The 16,806-nt window shown below is 39.9% G+C and overlaps 2 protein-coding genes across 2 annotated transcripts in view; one reads left to right on the top strand and one right to left on the bottom strand.

Annotated features, from left to right (window-relative positions):
- The window catches only part of ccdc102a (coiled-coil domain containing 102A), a 46,733-nt gene extending 44,876 nt beyond the window's left edge, over positions 1–1,857 (top strand). Inside the window, exon 10 of the mRNA XM_058629064.1 lies at positions 24–1,857. Within this exon, the coding sequence (XP_058485047.1) occupies positions 24–156 (133 nt within the window). The 3' untranslated portion in view covers positions 157–1,857. The remainder of the gene's footprint in view (positions 1–23) is intronic.
- A 1,726-nt stretch (positions 1,858–3,583) lies between these two features.
- LOC131459683 (carbohydrate sulfotransferase 12-like) lies at positions 3,584–7,914 on the bottom strand. Its single transcript, XM_058629725.1, has 6 exons — positions 7,808–7,914; positions 7,115–7,254; positions 6,036–6,193; positions 5,593–5,733; positions 4,374–4,678; positions 3,584–3,894 (listed from the first exon to the last, which is right to left on the bottom strand). The coding sequence occupies exons 2-6, from the start codon at positions 7,221–7,223 to the stop codon at positions 3,654–3,656; spliced, it is 954 nt and encodes a 317-aa protein (XP_058485708.1). The 5' UTR covers positions 7,224–7,254; positions 7,808–7,914; the 3' UTR covers positions 3,584–3,653.
- Between the last annotated feature and the right edge of the window lie 8,892 nt (positions 7,915–16,806).

The following is a 16,806-nucleotide window of genomic DNA, read 5'->3' as shown; positions in this document are numbered from 1 at the left end:
CCCCCTCTCTATCTCTCCATCAGACTGCGGCGGCAGCAGCAGAGTCCAGGGTTGTTTGGGAAGATGCGATCGACTCGTTTCAGTCCTGAAAACCCAGACAGTCTCACCAGTGACGTGGACGACGAGGAGGAGGAACTGCAGCTCCAGATCCCATGACACACACACACACACACTGTTGCTCTGGAAGCATCCCCAAATATCTGCAACTGGAAGCAACACCGCGTTTCTGATTTCAACCAGTTGTTGACCATGTTAATGATCAAATATAAATGTGTTGATAAAAACACACACACACACACACACACACACACCTTACTTGCACTCAGAACATAACAACATTCCTTTCACTATAAAACCGCATTTCCACTAAAAGAATCCGGAACTTTTTAAGTCCCAGGAACTTCTTTAAAAGGCACTAAAGGGCTCGTGCAGGACATTGTTTGCTTGTTTTTCCACCACAGTCAGAGATCATGGGATACTGACCTGAACGTCCCTGGGCCACAGCGAGCTGTTACATCTCAATCCACCAGGTGGCAGTAATGCAAAACACTATACATACAACGCCCGTCATATCTAGAGTTGCAACTAACGATTATTTTCATAATCGATTAATCTGTCGATTATTTTCTCGATGAATCGTTTGGTCCATAAAATATCAGAAAACCTTGTCAAACATTCGTCAAACCTGGAAATGATGAGGTTCTCAAATGTTTTCTGATGATTTCTTTGTTATCCAGAGCAAAGAAATGAAGAAGATATTCACAATTAAGAAGCTTAAACAATCGGAAATCTTGTTTTAATCATGAAAATAGCTTCAAACCGATAAATCCATTAATAAAATAGTTGTCGATTAATTTAGTAATCGATTATTAATCGATTAATCATATCAGCTCGAGTCATATCGCTATTGTTTACCACAAATTTGACTCAAAATATTCTTCATTTATGGAGGAAAGAGTCTGAGAACAGCACAACAATGCTGCTGTGACACAGAACCCTTATGTTATTATTAAGTGATGAAAGTAAGTGTTATTTAACTGTGTCGGGACAAATGACAACAACAGTTAAACATGAAGTAGATTCACATCTTAAGAAATGAGATCCAGTGGCAACGCTTATTAAAAACACCCAAACTGCTGGGATTATGATGAAAGGAGATTTTATAAACTGGTTCAGGTGATTAATCGTTCATTCATTTTCTACCACGTTGTCCTTGTACCACATGACGGCCGTGGGGCCTTGGAGCCAATCCCAGCTGACACAGGGCGAAAGGCGGCTTCCTCAGTCCCTCAGATATTGAGCCTCTGAGGCTGAAACCCGTCTCAAGAGTTAAATTGAACAATGCCGTGTTGAGCGTTCTTCCTAAAAGGATCAACATTGACACACACAGAGCAACAACAGGGAAGTCCAACACCTGCACATTAGCAGACTGAAGAAACCTCATAAGTCTTCAACTCCAGTCCCCTACAGCTGACCACAGAAGATCTGGACCCTAGTCTTAAATCTCTAATCTGTGAAGCGGCCGTGTCCGAGGGAACTGTAGCATTGTTCTCTTCTTCTTTTAGTAGGAATGCGTCCAGACTTGTACCGACACCCGATGGTATACGCGGGTCCGCGATATTCAACGCCATCTACGAAAACAAAGGCCCCCCAGTCGAAGCAGGATACAAACCAGTGACCTTCCTGCTGTGAGGCAATAATGCGAGCCACAGCAAACACTGTGTACCTCCAAAACCACCCAAATGTTCCTAAAACATTTTCAGAAAGTACAATATTTACTGTGAACTCCCATTGAGAGCCCATAGTTCCTGTGGTGGAAACACAACTTAAGACTCACCCATATTTGGACGTTCTTGTGTAGCAGCAGCAGACATGACAAATATAAGTAGAACTGTGGGTTTATCATTCCCCTCAGCACAAAGAAAACTGTGACACTCAAGTAAAGTTAGAAAGGTATTGACAGAAAAAAAAGCATTGGATTGTTGTTGAGTATTTTGAATCATAGTGATTCAGACAACAAGCTACAACTTCATTTTCACCACAAAAAAAAGAGCTGCAGAAACAACATTGATCTCATTATTATCACGTACAGCGTGATGTCGTAGTTTCTGTTGTCAGAAAACAGAAATGAGTATGAAGCAGAGGCTGAAACGTGTCTCGTTAAGATAATCTGTCGACCAGGAGCCAAGTTTAGTGTGTCTGTGTGTGTCTGTGTGTGTTGGTAACAGTCAGTCATTGTTGTGATCCAGCCGGAGCATCAACATACGCACCAGTTTCCCAGACAGAAAACATTAGTAATTCATCCAAAGTTCTCCTCTCTTGTTTGGATGTGTGCAGGGATGATGTTTTATGTTTATATCTAGTATTTTTTACAATATAGTAATGATCTTGGAAGGAAGAGCCCGAATCTTTTGTTCGTTCAATCACGTATGGACTGTAACTCAGTCAGCTGCGTTTAAACCATAATGAGACAATGAAATAGCCATTAATAAAGAACAGGCCGCTCCAAGTTCCTGTTTCCTTACTCACAGGCTCGACACGTGTGTTCAACAGTGAAAACAAGTATCTAATATCTCTAAGAATTTGTTCATTGTTTTATATTTACTATAAGCCCGACCAAACACGACACTGACTCCAAACTATCATATATCACTACTGTGAATGAACTTCCGTTGATGGATCGATCGATCATTCATTCATTCATTCATTCATTCATTCATCCTTGTTACTCTCTGCCTTGGCTTCAGCTCTGACGTCAGGAGGAGGGAGGATATTTTTTACTGATCAGAATTCTGAACTATTTATGTTGTTGTTGTTGTTGTTGTTGTTGTTTAGTTTTATAAATGATTAGTACCGCAGTGGTTTTGTATTAGCTCTATAAATGTCAACTGTACATACAAAGAGAAATGACTGGGTGTCTTCTTTCTCAATACGACATTGTGTGGAGCTGTGTGTTGCATCTTCTTTTAACCCTTAGAACACTGAGCATTTCGGCTGCTTGTTTTTTTTTACATGTCTGTTAAAACGTACAGTATATATACAGAGGCTATACAAATGTGTAATATAGAGCGTCTTATATCCTTTTTTATATACTATACTAAATATATATGAGCAAAAAGTACTCAAAATGTTTAAGATTGTATGGAATTTATGAAATTTGGAAAATAAGCCACAGTTCAAAGTTCACTTGGCTCGTTTTTATGAACGTAAAGAGAAGAAAAATTGTATATTTTGTGACTTCTGCACAATTATTGCTACTTTTTGCTACTAAAAATGCGATTTGAAATTAATCTTAAATTTGACTCAACAGCCTGAATATGTGACCGATAAACACACACTCTCCAGGATGTCCATATAAGGAGTTGCAGCACAGATCCGTGCCGCGTGAACACGAAGGGTTAATTGTTAAACCTTTGATTAAAACTACGCATTTATCTTCACATATCAAATCAAATCTTGAAAAGCAGCCAGAACAGATTGGGCGTTAGTGGATTAACCCGTAATTTAAACAACACACTGCAGAGGTTTGCAGACTAAAGAGAGAGACACGTGGACTCAAAACATTTTTAGAGTTGAAACATCATAAAATCGAGCTTTAAATTTTTATTTGCTGACACACGAGTTGTCCTCCGAGATGAACCGATGACCTTGTTTTAACTTTCCAACAGTCCATCCGGCCGACTGTAGCCAAAGAGCTCAAAGTCCATCTCGTAGCGCTTGTACAGTTTCCTCCTGGTACTCAGAGGCAACGTTGTGTACCACTGCGCCAAAGACTCATAGCTAGTCCGGATTACAGGGGACTGGGGCACCCGAATTTCATTCTTCAGCTTTAACATTTCCAGCAGATCTTCAGAATCCTCGTTCATGTCTTCCTGGTGTCCAATGAAATCATATCTGAGAAGTAGAAAATAATAAAAAGCAGTCAACCAAGTGGTGGAAGTGACAATTAAGTCATTAAGTCATTAGTTTTGGATTTTTGTTTTTAAAATGAGTTAGTTTAAATTAGTTTTTAGAGCAGCTTTGCTAGTTTTTATTTGTTTTCATTTGTTGTAAGTGGTTAGTTTTAGTTGAGTTATTTATTAGTTTTAGTGTCCCAGAATCAAAAATGTTCTTTTTTTTACCTCATCTGGCCCTCGATGCCGTTTTTAATTCTGACCGCACCTGTAATTGAGTGTGACGCCCCTGACTTAGACGAACCAACTCAAGCTAATAACAAAAATTATACGTTTAACTTGCGTCGCTGCGTGTCCCACATTTAGAACAAACATTTTATTATGAATGAAAACCTTTCAAACACTTCATATGAACCAGAGAGGATTATGTACAAACAAGAGAACTAAGCACTTTTTTTTTGCTGACAAACATGCTCTTACTGTATGTGGCAGGGGAAGCACACTTTGTTCATCTGTTTCCAGTGTTCATCATCAGACTTTCCCTCAGTCTGTGGGTCCAGCAGGTATTGAATAAAGTTGTCGAATGAGACCTTCAGCTTTGATGCACGTGCCAGCTCAAAGTCCGCGGGTGGATTAGATTGGTTGCCATAGAGACGCAGAATATTTCGGCCATACCGCCCATAAAAGTAGCCCTGAGGTACTTCAATCTTGTTTCTGTAGGCAGAGATGAGGCGGACAAACGGGTCCCGGACAAACACGAACTTGGTGTAGTGCTTTAGCTTTGCCTGTCGTCAACGAAAGAGAACACATGACTCGCATGACATGACATGATTTATTGGTTGACCAGACTTCTCTACAGAATTAAATAAAATCAGTAAGAAGAGAAAGCATAAAATCATAAAACACTTAAAACGTACAGAGCAAATTAAAACACATAAACAGACAATGGGAGTCCAGCTCGACCTGTGGAGTAATAATAGGTCTTAATTAGCCTCGTCGTTCACCTGTCCTCGTCATTCACCTGTCCTCATCTTTCACCTGTCCTCATCATTCACCTGTCCTCGTCATTCACCTGTCTTTGTCGTTCACCTGTCCATATCATTCACCTGTCCTCATCTTTCACCTGTCCTCATCATTCACTTCTCCTCGTCTTTCACCTGTCCTTGTCCTTCACCTGTCCTCGTCCTTCAACTGTCCTCATCATTCACTTCTCCTCATCTTTCCCCTGTCCTCATCTCTCACCTGTCCTCATCATTCACTTCTCCTCGTCTTTCACCTGTCCTTGTCCTTCACCTGTCGTCGTCCTTCACCTGTCCTCATCATTACCTCTCCTTATCTCTCAACTGTCCTGGTCATTCATCGGTCCCGGTCATTCACCTGTCCCGGTCATTCTCCTGTCCTCGTCCTTCACCTGTCCTCATCATTACCTCTCCTCATCTCTCAACTGTCCTGGTCATTCATCTGTCCTCGTCATTCACCTGTCCTGGTCATTCAATGACAAAGTTTCCAGTACGTAAATTATATATATTCAGGCCAACATTTATTTACTCGGTAACAGATGTGATTTAAAATGTAGTAAGGTACTTCCATAAAAACATACTTAAATAAAAGTTAAATTACAAATAAAAAAAAAAAATATGACTGACTTATAGCTAAGGGGACACAGCCGACTGACCGTGAGGTCATTGAATGGACTAACCGTGATCTCATGTTTTGGGAGGTCCTTTAGGAAAGTGAGATTTTGGGAGTCGTGGACCGTGGTAGTTAATATACTGGGGTCGCCATATGGTGGACCGCTTTTCAGTGTAACCATGATTTTCTTCAAGTTGGAACACGCCACCTGTAGAAAGAAACAAGACTCAGGGTCAACAGCCAGGATGTGGTGCCGTGAGCCTGGACTTTACCAGTAAAGTGTTCAAGTGTTTGACAAATGTACACATTAATGGAAGGACTCCAATTGTTCTACCGATTTCTGTGGCTTACATGTGCCAGTGGTTTTTTGTATGTTTTTTTTTGGTTACAATCAGGGTGTGAAGAGGATTTTAATCAATACAGAAATAAATGCTCCAGAAAATAATCTCCTACCCCACCTTTTAGGCAACTGATCTTATTCGAGGCACTGTATGTGTGTGTGTGTATCACCTTGGGGACGTAACAGTAGATGAGACAGTGTTCATCGTCCACGAGTAAGTGGTTCAGCAAGTCAGGATTTGGTTCCTCAAAAAATCTCTGCTTGTTAGAGTTGCATGTTTTGTTAATCTGCTGCCTCCTCTCCTCCTGCCTCTGATGCATCCTCCTTGCTGTGATGACAAGTGAAAAACAAGAATAACGTAATGTCAGTGCTGTATTAACTGTGCTTTAAGTGAGCACAATAAATAATTCAATTTAATTCACAGGAACACACACACACACACACACACACACACACACACACACACACACACACACTGGCTGGTCTTCTCTTTTTGTCTATGTCTGACACCTGATGACGATTCCAACATAATCTTGTATTATGTATTATTATAGTTTAATTCATGGTTCATTTGGACAGTCTACACAAAGCGTTACCAGTTCCTCAGCAGAGGTAGAAAGACGATAGAAATATTCTACTCAAGTAATAAAAGTAAAATGTACTCAAGTTAAAGTAAAAAAAGTCGCTTGTTTAAAATTTCGAGTGAAAGTTGTTTAGTTACCTTTTTATCAAGGTTGGGGTTCTTTCTTGTGTCATGCAAAAAGGACAAGGGGACACAAATCTCACATGAATTGCTTTTAATTAAAGGCGAACCTTTGCAAATTAAAGTGCTGACAAATCAAAATATGTAAAAACATAATGTATAAGTTAACATGGGTCAAAGGTCACAAATGCTCTAACTTTCTCACCCACTCAGGGACCTTAATAAGCGCCAGTTCACCTGTCCTCACAACCAAAGTTTCTGGTGCGTAAATTATCATTATTATTATTATTATAATAATTATTTTGAATTCAGGCCGACATATTTTTACTCTGTAACCGATGTGATTTAAAATGTAGTCAAGTACAGTACTTCCATAAAAACATACTTAAGTCAAATTACAAATTACAAATAAAAAAAATGACACAAAAACCTGCTCAATTACAGTAACGTGAGTAAATGTAAATCATTACTTTACACCTCTGTTCCTCAAATATTAGATGAATTATTATGAATTATTAGACACACACACACACACACACACTTTACCTTTGACCTTCATTGACATGTCTGTTGCATAAGAGAACAACACGATGAAACAAATGGACACAAATAGTCCATGTGTGCACAGCCTCAGGAGTTGACCAGATAGTTTCATGGCGACTGGATTTATGTCGCGTCAGCCGTTGCTGTTGAACAAGAACAAAGTGGAAGTACTGTTAGAACCCCGTCCCTCAAATGGTTAGAGAAACACAAAACAACCTCTATTTGTGGAGACTTCCATATCGACTTCCTGGATCCTATCAAATGAGAGCTGCAACTAACATACTAATCGTCTGAAGACTAATCGTTTGGTCAGTGTTTGTCAAACCTGGAGATGATGATGATGTTCTCGAATGTCTTGTTTTTGTTTACAAACCAAAATGATTCAGTTCTAATGATTTCTTTTTTCGTTATACGGAGCAAAGAAATGAAGAAAATATTCACATTTAAGAAGCTGAAACAATCAGAAATCGTGTTTTAATCGACTGTCAAAATAGTTGAGGTTCTATTTAGTAAGCGAGTCATTGATCACGAGACTGTTTACATGTTTCATTCATTCAAACCCAATCTGGTACCAAAAGCTATCAGACTAAACAAAGAGATAAACAAATACGCGAGACAATCAAATTGCAATTAAATAAACGTATGAATGAGCGACTCACCCCCAACATTACCTGCAAAGAATAAAATTGTACATACTTCAGTGCTACTAACTCTTATTTGTCTCCGTGGTCGTCTCTGGATGCATTCCAGGTCTGCTTGTGCCGAAGCTGTGACAGGGGAAGTGTGAGCCCAACTCAAACCACTACAATTTCAAAAAACCTGAAAAGCTTGACGGTCCAGCCATATCAGTCGTGTCCTCGGGCACGATTGTGAAACCCGCTGAACGAGATATAGTCACACTCCCAGTATTACTTTCAAAACACATTTACATTTCACAAATCCCATACGATTTTAGACATTTTGAGTACTCAGGTGTGTTTATACCGTTATACAGATTCTTTTTCATCAGATTGCATTGGTTGAACTGAAAAAAAGGGAGATAAGACACACTATATAGACGCACATTCTTATAGCCTCTGTATATAATGGATTAAAACATCACTGAGCTCAAACATGGGGGTGTTGTGTTGTGGTGTTGGGAGGCATTATAACTGTAGGCCAGGGGTCTGCAACCTATGGCTCTCTTCGGCCACCTGTGCAGTGGCTCCTTGTACCTTTGAATAATTTTCTTATTTAGAGTTTGAGGTGATAAATAAAAGTGTTTTAAATAAAAAAAACTTTACATGTAATATTATCTTGATTTTCTTTGGCTGGAGAGGGGACAACAAGGGCCCTTTTCTTTCTAAAGGTTGCAGACCCCTGCTGTAGGCAGGAAATAGGAGTAGGCTGAGAGCCAGAGTTTAGCTCATCTTTATCTCTCCAGGCTGACTGAAACGCCAGCCTGACACTTCTTCTGCTGTAGTTTGACCTCTGGGCTTTTTCCTCCATGAGTCCTCACACTCAGTTTGTCTCTGACAGTGTGAGACACTCCCCTCATCTCAAGTCAGTTGTACTGGTAAATCCTTCTCCTGATATCATCCACTAAACTGCAGCGTCATTTCTTGACCCCCCAGGGTTACTTCAGGTGATTTGGACATATAGTAACATATAGTTCCTATTTTGACTTTCATTATCATGTATGTTTTTTCTTTGTTCTTCCTGTGTGTTCTATCAGCTTTTCTTTTGGTGTCATTGTGTAGCCTTGCTCATGTCTTGTTTTAGTTGGTTTTACTTCTTGTTCAATTATCCCGGCCCTCCCTGGCGTATTTCATCTCTGTACTCCCCGCTCTCTTCTCTCTGTTGATTATTTTCTTACACGTACTTCTGTTGTGCTGTTGTACTTCTAGGTGTTTCAGTTTTGCTCTCTCCTCCTGCTGCTCCTGCCACGCCAGTATTTATCACTACATTATTGATCTGATGCATTTTGTTTTTCATAAAAGAAAATGTGTGGCCTTGTTGCTCAGCCCAAGCGTCGCGTACCAAGCATTTTGCTCTTTGTTTCCACAAGTTTAAAAACTTTTCAAGGTTCGGGAATCTTTGATCCATCTTAGTCGATGCTCTTTGATATGAGCGTGGGTTGTTATGTGTCTGAGGACTTGTCAGTATTTTATCAGCAGTTTTCCAAAGCAGTTCTCCAAATATACATATATATATATATATATATATATATATATATATATATATATGTATATACATATATATATATGTAGATTTCACTACATTAGCAGTGTGCTTGGGCTTATTGTCATACTGAGAAATATATCCTTTCTAGATCATCAGGTGCTTTCCACGAGGAATGTCTTTGCTCAGCATGAAAAGCACATCTTGAGTGTCCAGGCTGTTTATTGATCTCCCTGTAAGAGTGGCCTTGCTAATTCAAAATATGACTTTATGCCCCGTCTGTGATCCTTGAATTTGAATGGAATGATGTGACTTGAGGGGCCACAAGGTTGGTGTAATGGTTAGCAAGACCCAGTGTAACAGGCCATAGTATACCCCCAGTCCAGAATAAACCTGGGATTAAAGCGGCCTATGCTAGATTATACCTTACACAGTATATTCACTCACTAATATTTATAAACGGGAACAGGAACATGTATTTACCCTGGAATAATCTGTATTTTAGCCGTTTTATCTGTGTTCAGGGTTGTGGTCTATTTTCAACATTTAAATCCGTTAGCTTTCTCACTTACCTTACATGACACAGCTGAAACCCCAATAGAACAATAAAGTAATTATTGTGTAAATACAAGAGGGGTATAGTCTGGCCTAGGCTAATTCATTCCTGGGGTATAATCTACCATAGGCTGCTTTAACCCCACGTTTATTCTGGACTGGGGCTTTACTATGGCCTCTTACACCAGGTTTCTGCATGGAGTTTGCATGTTCTCCCCGTGTGTGTGTGTGTGTGGGTTTTCTCCAGGTTCTCCGGTTTTCTCCCACAGTCCAAAAACATGCAGATTTGGGGATTAGGCAAATTGGACACTCTAAATTGACTGCATAGTGTCAATGCGATCGACTGGCGACCTGTCCAGGGTGTGACACCAGCTTTCATGTGGAGGATAAAGCGGTAGAAGATAAATCCTGATGTCACATGGGTTCAACTTGTACAAAAAATACAGTTTTTTAAAATACAGGTTTAACCAATGACATCAATTTAGTGAGGAACGCTGTTGTCTTAATTAAACATTCTATTGCGTTGGACAGTTATGTGATAAACAGACGGACACGCGACTGGCATTTATAGATGGATTTTCTGTTTGTGGTCTAGAAATTCAAATTAAAATACTGGTGAAAACCACAAAAAAAAGAAAGGAAAAGATACAGTTCTTTTAATTCATTCCTTGAAGAACAGTTATATTTTATTTGGTTCATTTTAAACCAACACCGATATGGAATAAGTGCAGCTTTAATGCAGTCCTGGCAGACTCGTGTACATTAGTCTTTCACAATCCTGGCACCAACATTCCTATCCTACATCCTAATTTTATTGGCTTGTGACCACAGATCTAAATCTAAATCACACTGCGGAGGTTTTCCGTGCGGTCTGACATTGTGACATAGCTGTAGCACCAGCAGATCATCATCCGTCCTCTTCTACTACTTCTCAACAACAGGTGAAGGGCAAATCTGAAAATTGAACTCAAAATAGAACCCTTCTTTTCTTCACTTAAACCCTTTCCTTTCAACTCTTTAGGTGAGATGATTGATTCCATTTACATGTTTAGCATTCATACTTTTCCTCCACTAAATAGGATTTGTTTCAGGTGATCATCTCATTAGGACCTAATTATGTAGCGTGACGTATATTTCTAAGGGAAATCAGCAGACACCGGGGGGGAAAGACAGTGTTTCAGTACCATGGACATCCACTGTGGGGCGCATAGTCAAGCTGAGGATCCCGAAACCCAAGTGGGTTTGACTGTGGTTTCCATGGTGGCCCAATGTGGGGAATGTGTACCATTAGTATTTGGAATTGAGTTGGAGTTTGAAGTTCAGCCACTGTGTTGTTGTTGTTGTTGTTGTTGTTGTTGCTGTCACCTTGAAATACTGGACAATATGTTTAGCTCCACATTTAAAAAGGTGGAAAAGACCAGGCATAGTGGAGCTCAGTCACACTGGTGTCCACTCATATTATCATATATCTTTGTGTTGATGGGAGCATCATTGATGAAAATTGACATTGTGTTCAATTAAAGAAGACCTGACATTAACTCCCCAATAAAATGTTTACTCATGTTATAATCAAGTCAGACGTAGGCTTTATTCTTTGCTATTCTCATTTTGGCCTCTCAGTTTCTTGAAGTCTTTTAAGTCTAAAGTGTGTGTGTGTGTGTGTGAAATCTCTCTCCATCTGATCTTCTGTTTTCTCACCTCCGTCATGTGAGCTCCACTAAATGAAAGCTGTGTGAACGAGCAGGTGGAAGCAGATATGTTCTTGCACATTCGAGAACTTCCCTCAAGGGAGCAGAAGATATCTGTAACATCTGTGAGAGAAGTGCTGGGACACATGGCTCCAATTCAGAGAACTATGAAAGCGCTTGCTCTCTATTGTATCATCAAGAGGACAATAATCCTTAAAGTGTTTATCTATAAATCATTTGACTGGCTCTCCTTACATTTAGAATAACCTTTTATTTGGGTGTAATCATCTGGGGCCCTGGACGAACAAATGTAATTAGCCTGAGCTGTTGAGAGGAGCCTCGACTCTCTGAGCCTGTTTTTGTTTTTGCGATCAATAGAAATTTCGTTTTGGAATCAAATATTTGCAGAAGGCAAATATTGTCTTTTTATGGTTGTGATGTTGGAAGTTGCAAATCAAAACTGACTTGAGCTCTTTTATAGAATTGCTGTGTGAAAGTGGAATATTATTTTTATTTGAAAACAATACACTGGTCTGAAAATAAAAAAAAAAGGGAATGCACACATTCAGTTTGCCAGGTTTGGCCAAAACAGAAGTAAAAAATAAATATACGGAATATCTACCAAGAGGTGACACTGCCGAGCAAAGCGGCCGTTCTCGGTGTAACTGAATCGTTAGAAACAGTTTATTAAAAAGATTAGTTCAGTACTTCCTGCATGACCGGAGCACAGACTCCGTCTGACACGGTCACTGAAATAAAATTTACGGATCAATATTCAGCGCAAGAAATAATGAACTTCCAAATAAAATAGAGACATTGTTTTCAGAGAGACAAGAGGCTGGGGATAATTAAGGAGTTTAATCCAGGACAGTGATGGAAATGGTCGTGTTTAAAGCCAGACGTATTCTTGTCTTGTACTGAGAACATTGTTTTAAATACTGCAAATATTTGGTGATAACGTAGTATATAAAACAAATCTATCTTGAAACGGGTGTAGTACGGACCGTAATGCAGTACAAAACAGTGCAGGACAGTTGGTAAAAGTCTTTATTTAAACCACAGCAAAGGATATGGCAGGGATTTGAAGGCACCCATTGACAGAGATGCACAGGATTTCTTTGAGGGGGAAACAGCAGGCAGGGAGGGAGGTCGATGCGGAGAGTTGAACCAAACGAAAAGCCCACCAGACAGTCCAGGGAACAGGCAGACAGAAGCAGAGACACTGAGGCTGAACCTCTGCCTGAACCTTGGATCTCACATCCAAGGTTCAGGAAGTCAGAAGTCAGTCGGGAAATAAACGCTGGAGAGTCTCGCATGAGGGCTAAAGCCGGAGTGAGGAGCTGGAGTATGTAAGGAGGGCTGACTGCTAGGTGATGAGGAGCAGCTGTGATCACAGGTGAGTGGTGTTTGCTTGATGAGGAGGCGTGTCTTAGCAGGTAGAGTGGGGGTGGGGTCAGGTGAGTGGAAAACGGCTGATTGAACTATGACACATCTGTCTGTCTGTCTATCTATCTATGAATGTATGGATGAACGGGTTGTGATTCGTCTCACAATGGAAATATTGGGATTTTAGATTAGATTTGCTTTCTAACTGTTGGAGATTTTCACGTGTTTTTAACTGATCTACAGTTTGATTCCTGTGTCGGACGTCGCACTCATGACTCGTCCAGAGACGACACTCTCTGACCAATCAGTGGCCGGCAGAGTCTGACGACGTCACATTTTAGTATCGCCTCAGCTCGCGTGGAACCTCGCCAGAGCAGGTACTTAAAAAGTACCAGGTACTATCTCTAATAGAAAAGTAAAACAAAACGAACTGTATAATGGAAAAGTGCCACAGAAGTTAAACGTCTCTCAATCACTAGTTTGTTCCCATTTAGAGACAATTGGATGATAAAGCATGGCTCATGTAAGTGGACTCTAGTGTGTTTGACAGCTGGTATTGTCCCAAACCTCCACACGCTGACGGGCACGGAAACATGCAGAGATTTAGTCGCCACGGTGTCACATCCTTCACATTTACATGATTGCATTTGGAGAGTGTGGTTATGTTGATGGAATAAAGTGAGACATATTTGCACATCTTAGATAACGGCGCGGCACCTCGCTTTGTCTGCAGGGCACGCTCTAATCGTGTGTGTGTGTGTGTGTGTGTGTGTGTGTGTGTGTTCAGCAGGATCCCACGAGTACAGTAGAGAAGATAATTCTGAATAGTGTTGGCTAAGCAAACGATAATGTGCTGAGGCTGTGTGTGGTGTTCAATGTATATGCTGCTGTGCTGGAGCTGCTTGTTTCCCCCCTTTTGATTTCCACAGATGTGTGTGTGTGCGTGTCTGTGCGTGCGTGCGTGTCTATGTGTGTGTGCGTGCGCTCCAAGCTTGGAGCCAAGTTCATTATGTTAATTCTCTCACTGTCTTTCATTAGGCCACTAATGGCTGACAGCAGGAAGGCAGAACATTACATTGATCCTTCAATAATTATTCCACAGCTACCACAAGATCTCCTCTTGTGTGTGTGTGTGTGTGTGTGTTACTACAAACTATAAACCATGTGAAAATGTGTTGTTTTCTGAAGAATAATTGAATTGTGTCCTGCTTCGAGTGGAGCTGTCTCCTCCTGCCTCTCCATTCGTTTTATTGCCCTAAATTGCTGTCTGTCTCTTTTGCAATAAACCAATTTCAGCTCGGCTGCACATGAACAAGGCCAATAAACGATCGTGACTCACACACAAGCACATACAGGTCATTAACACTGGTGCTGGCTGTGTGTGTGAGCGGAGAGACGCTAAGGAACAGTCTCTTATTTTCATCGTCGTTGGCTGTTTTTCTCTGTTTCGGTGGAAAAGGTCATTATTTACAGTGGAAACAGTTCACAGGCGACACACTAAACAGGGCTCTCTCCTTTTCAGAGATGTCATTTCAGCTGCAGCTGTAAAGCGCTTCTATTAAGAAGGTTTTATGTTTATTTGATACATTTCAAATAACTTTTGTTCCTGAAGAAGTCATTTAAATAAAAAAAAACAGATTCATGAAGAAACAAAGGATGGTAACAGAATCAACAGTTCATTCTACCTCAAACTGTTGTATTGTTTGAAAATGTTTTATGGGATATGCAACATATTATCCCTCCCTTAAATCCACCCCCTGCACTTTCAAACGTAACTGAATAACATTTTCGAATAATTCACTACTTCAATACTTTTTTACTTTTTACTAGATTGTTAGACGAGTAATAAATGGTAGCACTTGCACTTTGTTCTCTATAGTTCTCCCTCTCATTTAACATCGATTTAATGTAATGCAATGAAACTAAATCCCAGGAAACACAAGTAAACAACTCAAACAGACAAAACGAAGACTGTAAAGAGTCTCGTCATAAAAGAGCAACATCAGGAAGAAAACAGCATGAGGAAGGAAATGAAACACCAGCAGCTTTTAGCTATTTCAACTCATTGTTCTTGACCAGATATCGATAAAAGAGTTATTTCCATTATGAACACTGTGACCCATTATGAGTCACCTTCTGTTGCCATTGAGTTTATAACACGTTACTTCTGCCTGAGTAAAAATTAGTCTTGTATAAAGTACCTGAAAGGGATATTGAGTAAAAGTATCTTACCATAAAAGGACTTTGGTAAAAGTTGAAGTCACTTTTTATAATATTACTTAAGTAAAAGTCTTAAAGGTTGGAAGGTCTTTCAACTGGAAGGTTGTGGGGAAGCTCAATATAAATACAGACCATTACCAACTCTTCTTCTTCTGATTTTATTTGGTAGTAATGAGTAACAAAGATAATTAGAGGAAATGTAGTGGAGTAAAAGTTGCTAGAAATATAAATAAAGTAAAGTACAGATACGTGAATTATATACTTTACGTATTACAACACTGGCAAACATGTAACCCAACTAATAATACTTTTACTTTAGTAGAATATTGTACTTCACTTCATAAAATGTATCCAATTAATGCATTTTGATGATGATGATGATTCCAAGGGTTTACTGCACCCTGGAGAAAATAGCTGGGACTGGATAATGGCTGCCAACGACGACAAGATGTCCCTTAAACACACTTTTAATTGCCGAAACAAATGACCTTTACAGGTAATTAGCAGGTCTGTTTCCCCGATTAGAACCTTTACATGTTTCCTTAGATGCTGTAAGTCATCGGAAACGGTGCCAGCTGCAACTCTGTTGCTACGGTAACCGCAACCACACCATCTTATTTCCGCTTGGCGGCCAACTGCCCTCGCAGTATTCAAGCATAGGACGAGATTATCATGTTACAAAGTGGACATGGATCTTAAAGCTGTGTGACATTTGGTAGCCAGTGTTATAGCGTGGGTTGGTCTGAAGTTATGAGAAATCTTTAGTACAACAAACCTGATAATGACCAAATTAAAACCATGCAAACGGATGTATTTCCAGTGACGTAACGTCTGTGGAAACCAGAGGTGGAAAGAGTACTGAAATATTCTACTTAAGTAAAAGTACCACTGTTTTGATACATTCTTACTTAAGTACAAGTAAAAGTACTGGTCTAAAAAACGTACTCAAGTTAAAGTAAAACAGTAGCTTGTTTCAAATTTATTCAGAGTAAAAGTTACTTTTATTATTATTATTGGCGAAATGCAAACTGTTCTGGAATCACTGCGTTTGGATGACCGTTTGATAAGTGTGTCGTCTTTGTCTGTCCATTGTCCTACAGCAGAGACACAGAGAGAGAGAGACAGAGAGACAGACAGAGAGACAGAGAGACACAGAGAGAGGGAGATCCCATTAGAGCCTCTCTCAGCCTCAGCAGTAACAGATGGTGCTGATTGCCCCAATCAGTTCATTTGTAACGGAGAGAAATAAACAGATAAATTAAAAAAGAAAAGCGCATCTCACTGCAGATGCCTGCGAGACCAACGCTATGTTTAAAGGTGCTCGGAGGGTGCTTGAAAGGTGTGTGTGATTCTGTGCTGGTGTGTGTGGGCAGCAGGATAATGGCTACGCGGAGCATTCAAAGCTCAGAGCAAACATCCAAAATGTAGCCTGGTGATTAAAGTGTACTGAGCAGCAGGAAAGCTGCAATGGAGGGAGTCATGTATGATATTTATCTCCCTCTGTTGTAGGGAAAACATTATTTTTTATTTCATTTAAGGTCTAAATTAATCTCGCGTGTCTCCTTTGATGCTAGCGTGTAGAAAATATGTTATATAAATGCTTTTGTGTGGTGATTCAAACACTAATACAGCTTATAATCCAAATTGAAAGTCTAATAAATGAATTTCTCATTTTCTCATTTGAGA

This window comes from Solea solea, chromosome 5 (assembly GCF_958295425.1).
Source record: "Solea solea chromosome 5, fSolSol10.1, whole genome shotgun sequence".
In the NCBI taxonomy this organism is placed as follows: domain Eukaryota; kingdom Metazoa; phylum Chordata; class Actinopteri; order Pleuronectiformes; family Soleidae; genus Solea; species Solea solea.
Note: the sequence above shows the minus strand (reverse complement) of the source record. Positions and strands in the feature narration are given on the sequence as shown.

Coding starts and splice junctions, on each gene's coding strand:
- LOC131459683 (XM_058629725.1), bottom strand. CDS start 7,223: ATGAAACTATCTGGTCAACTCCTGAGGCTGTGCACACATGGACTATTT. Junction 6,194..7,114: donor CATGTCAATGAAGGTCAAAG/GTAAAGTGTGTG, acceptor TTGTCATCACAG/CAAGGAGGATGCATCAGAGG. Junction 4,679..5,592: donor TCCCAAAACATGAGATCACG/GTTAGTCCATTC, acceptor CGTTGACGACAG/GCAAAGCTAAAGCACTACAC.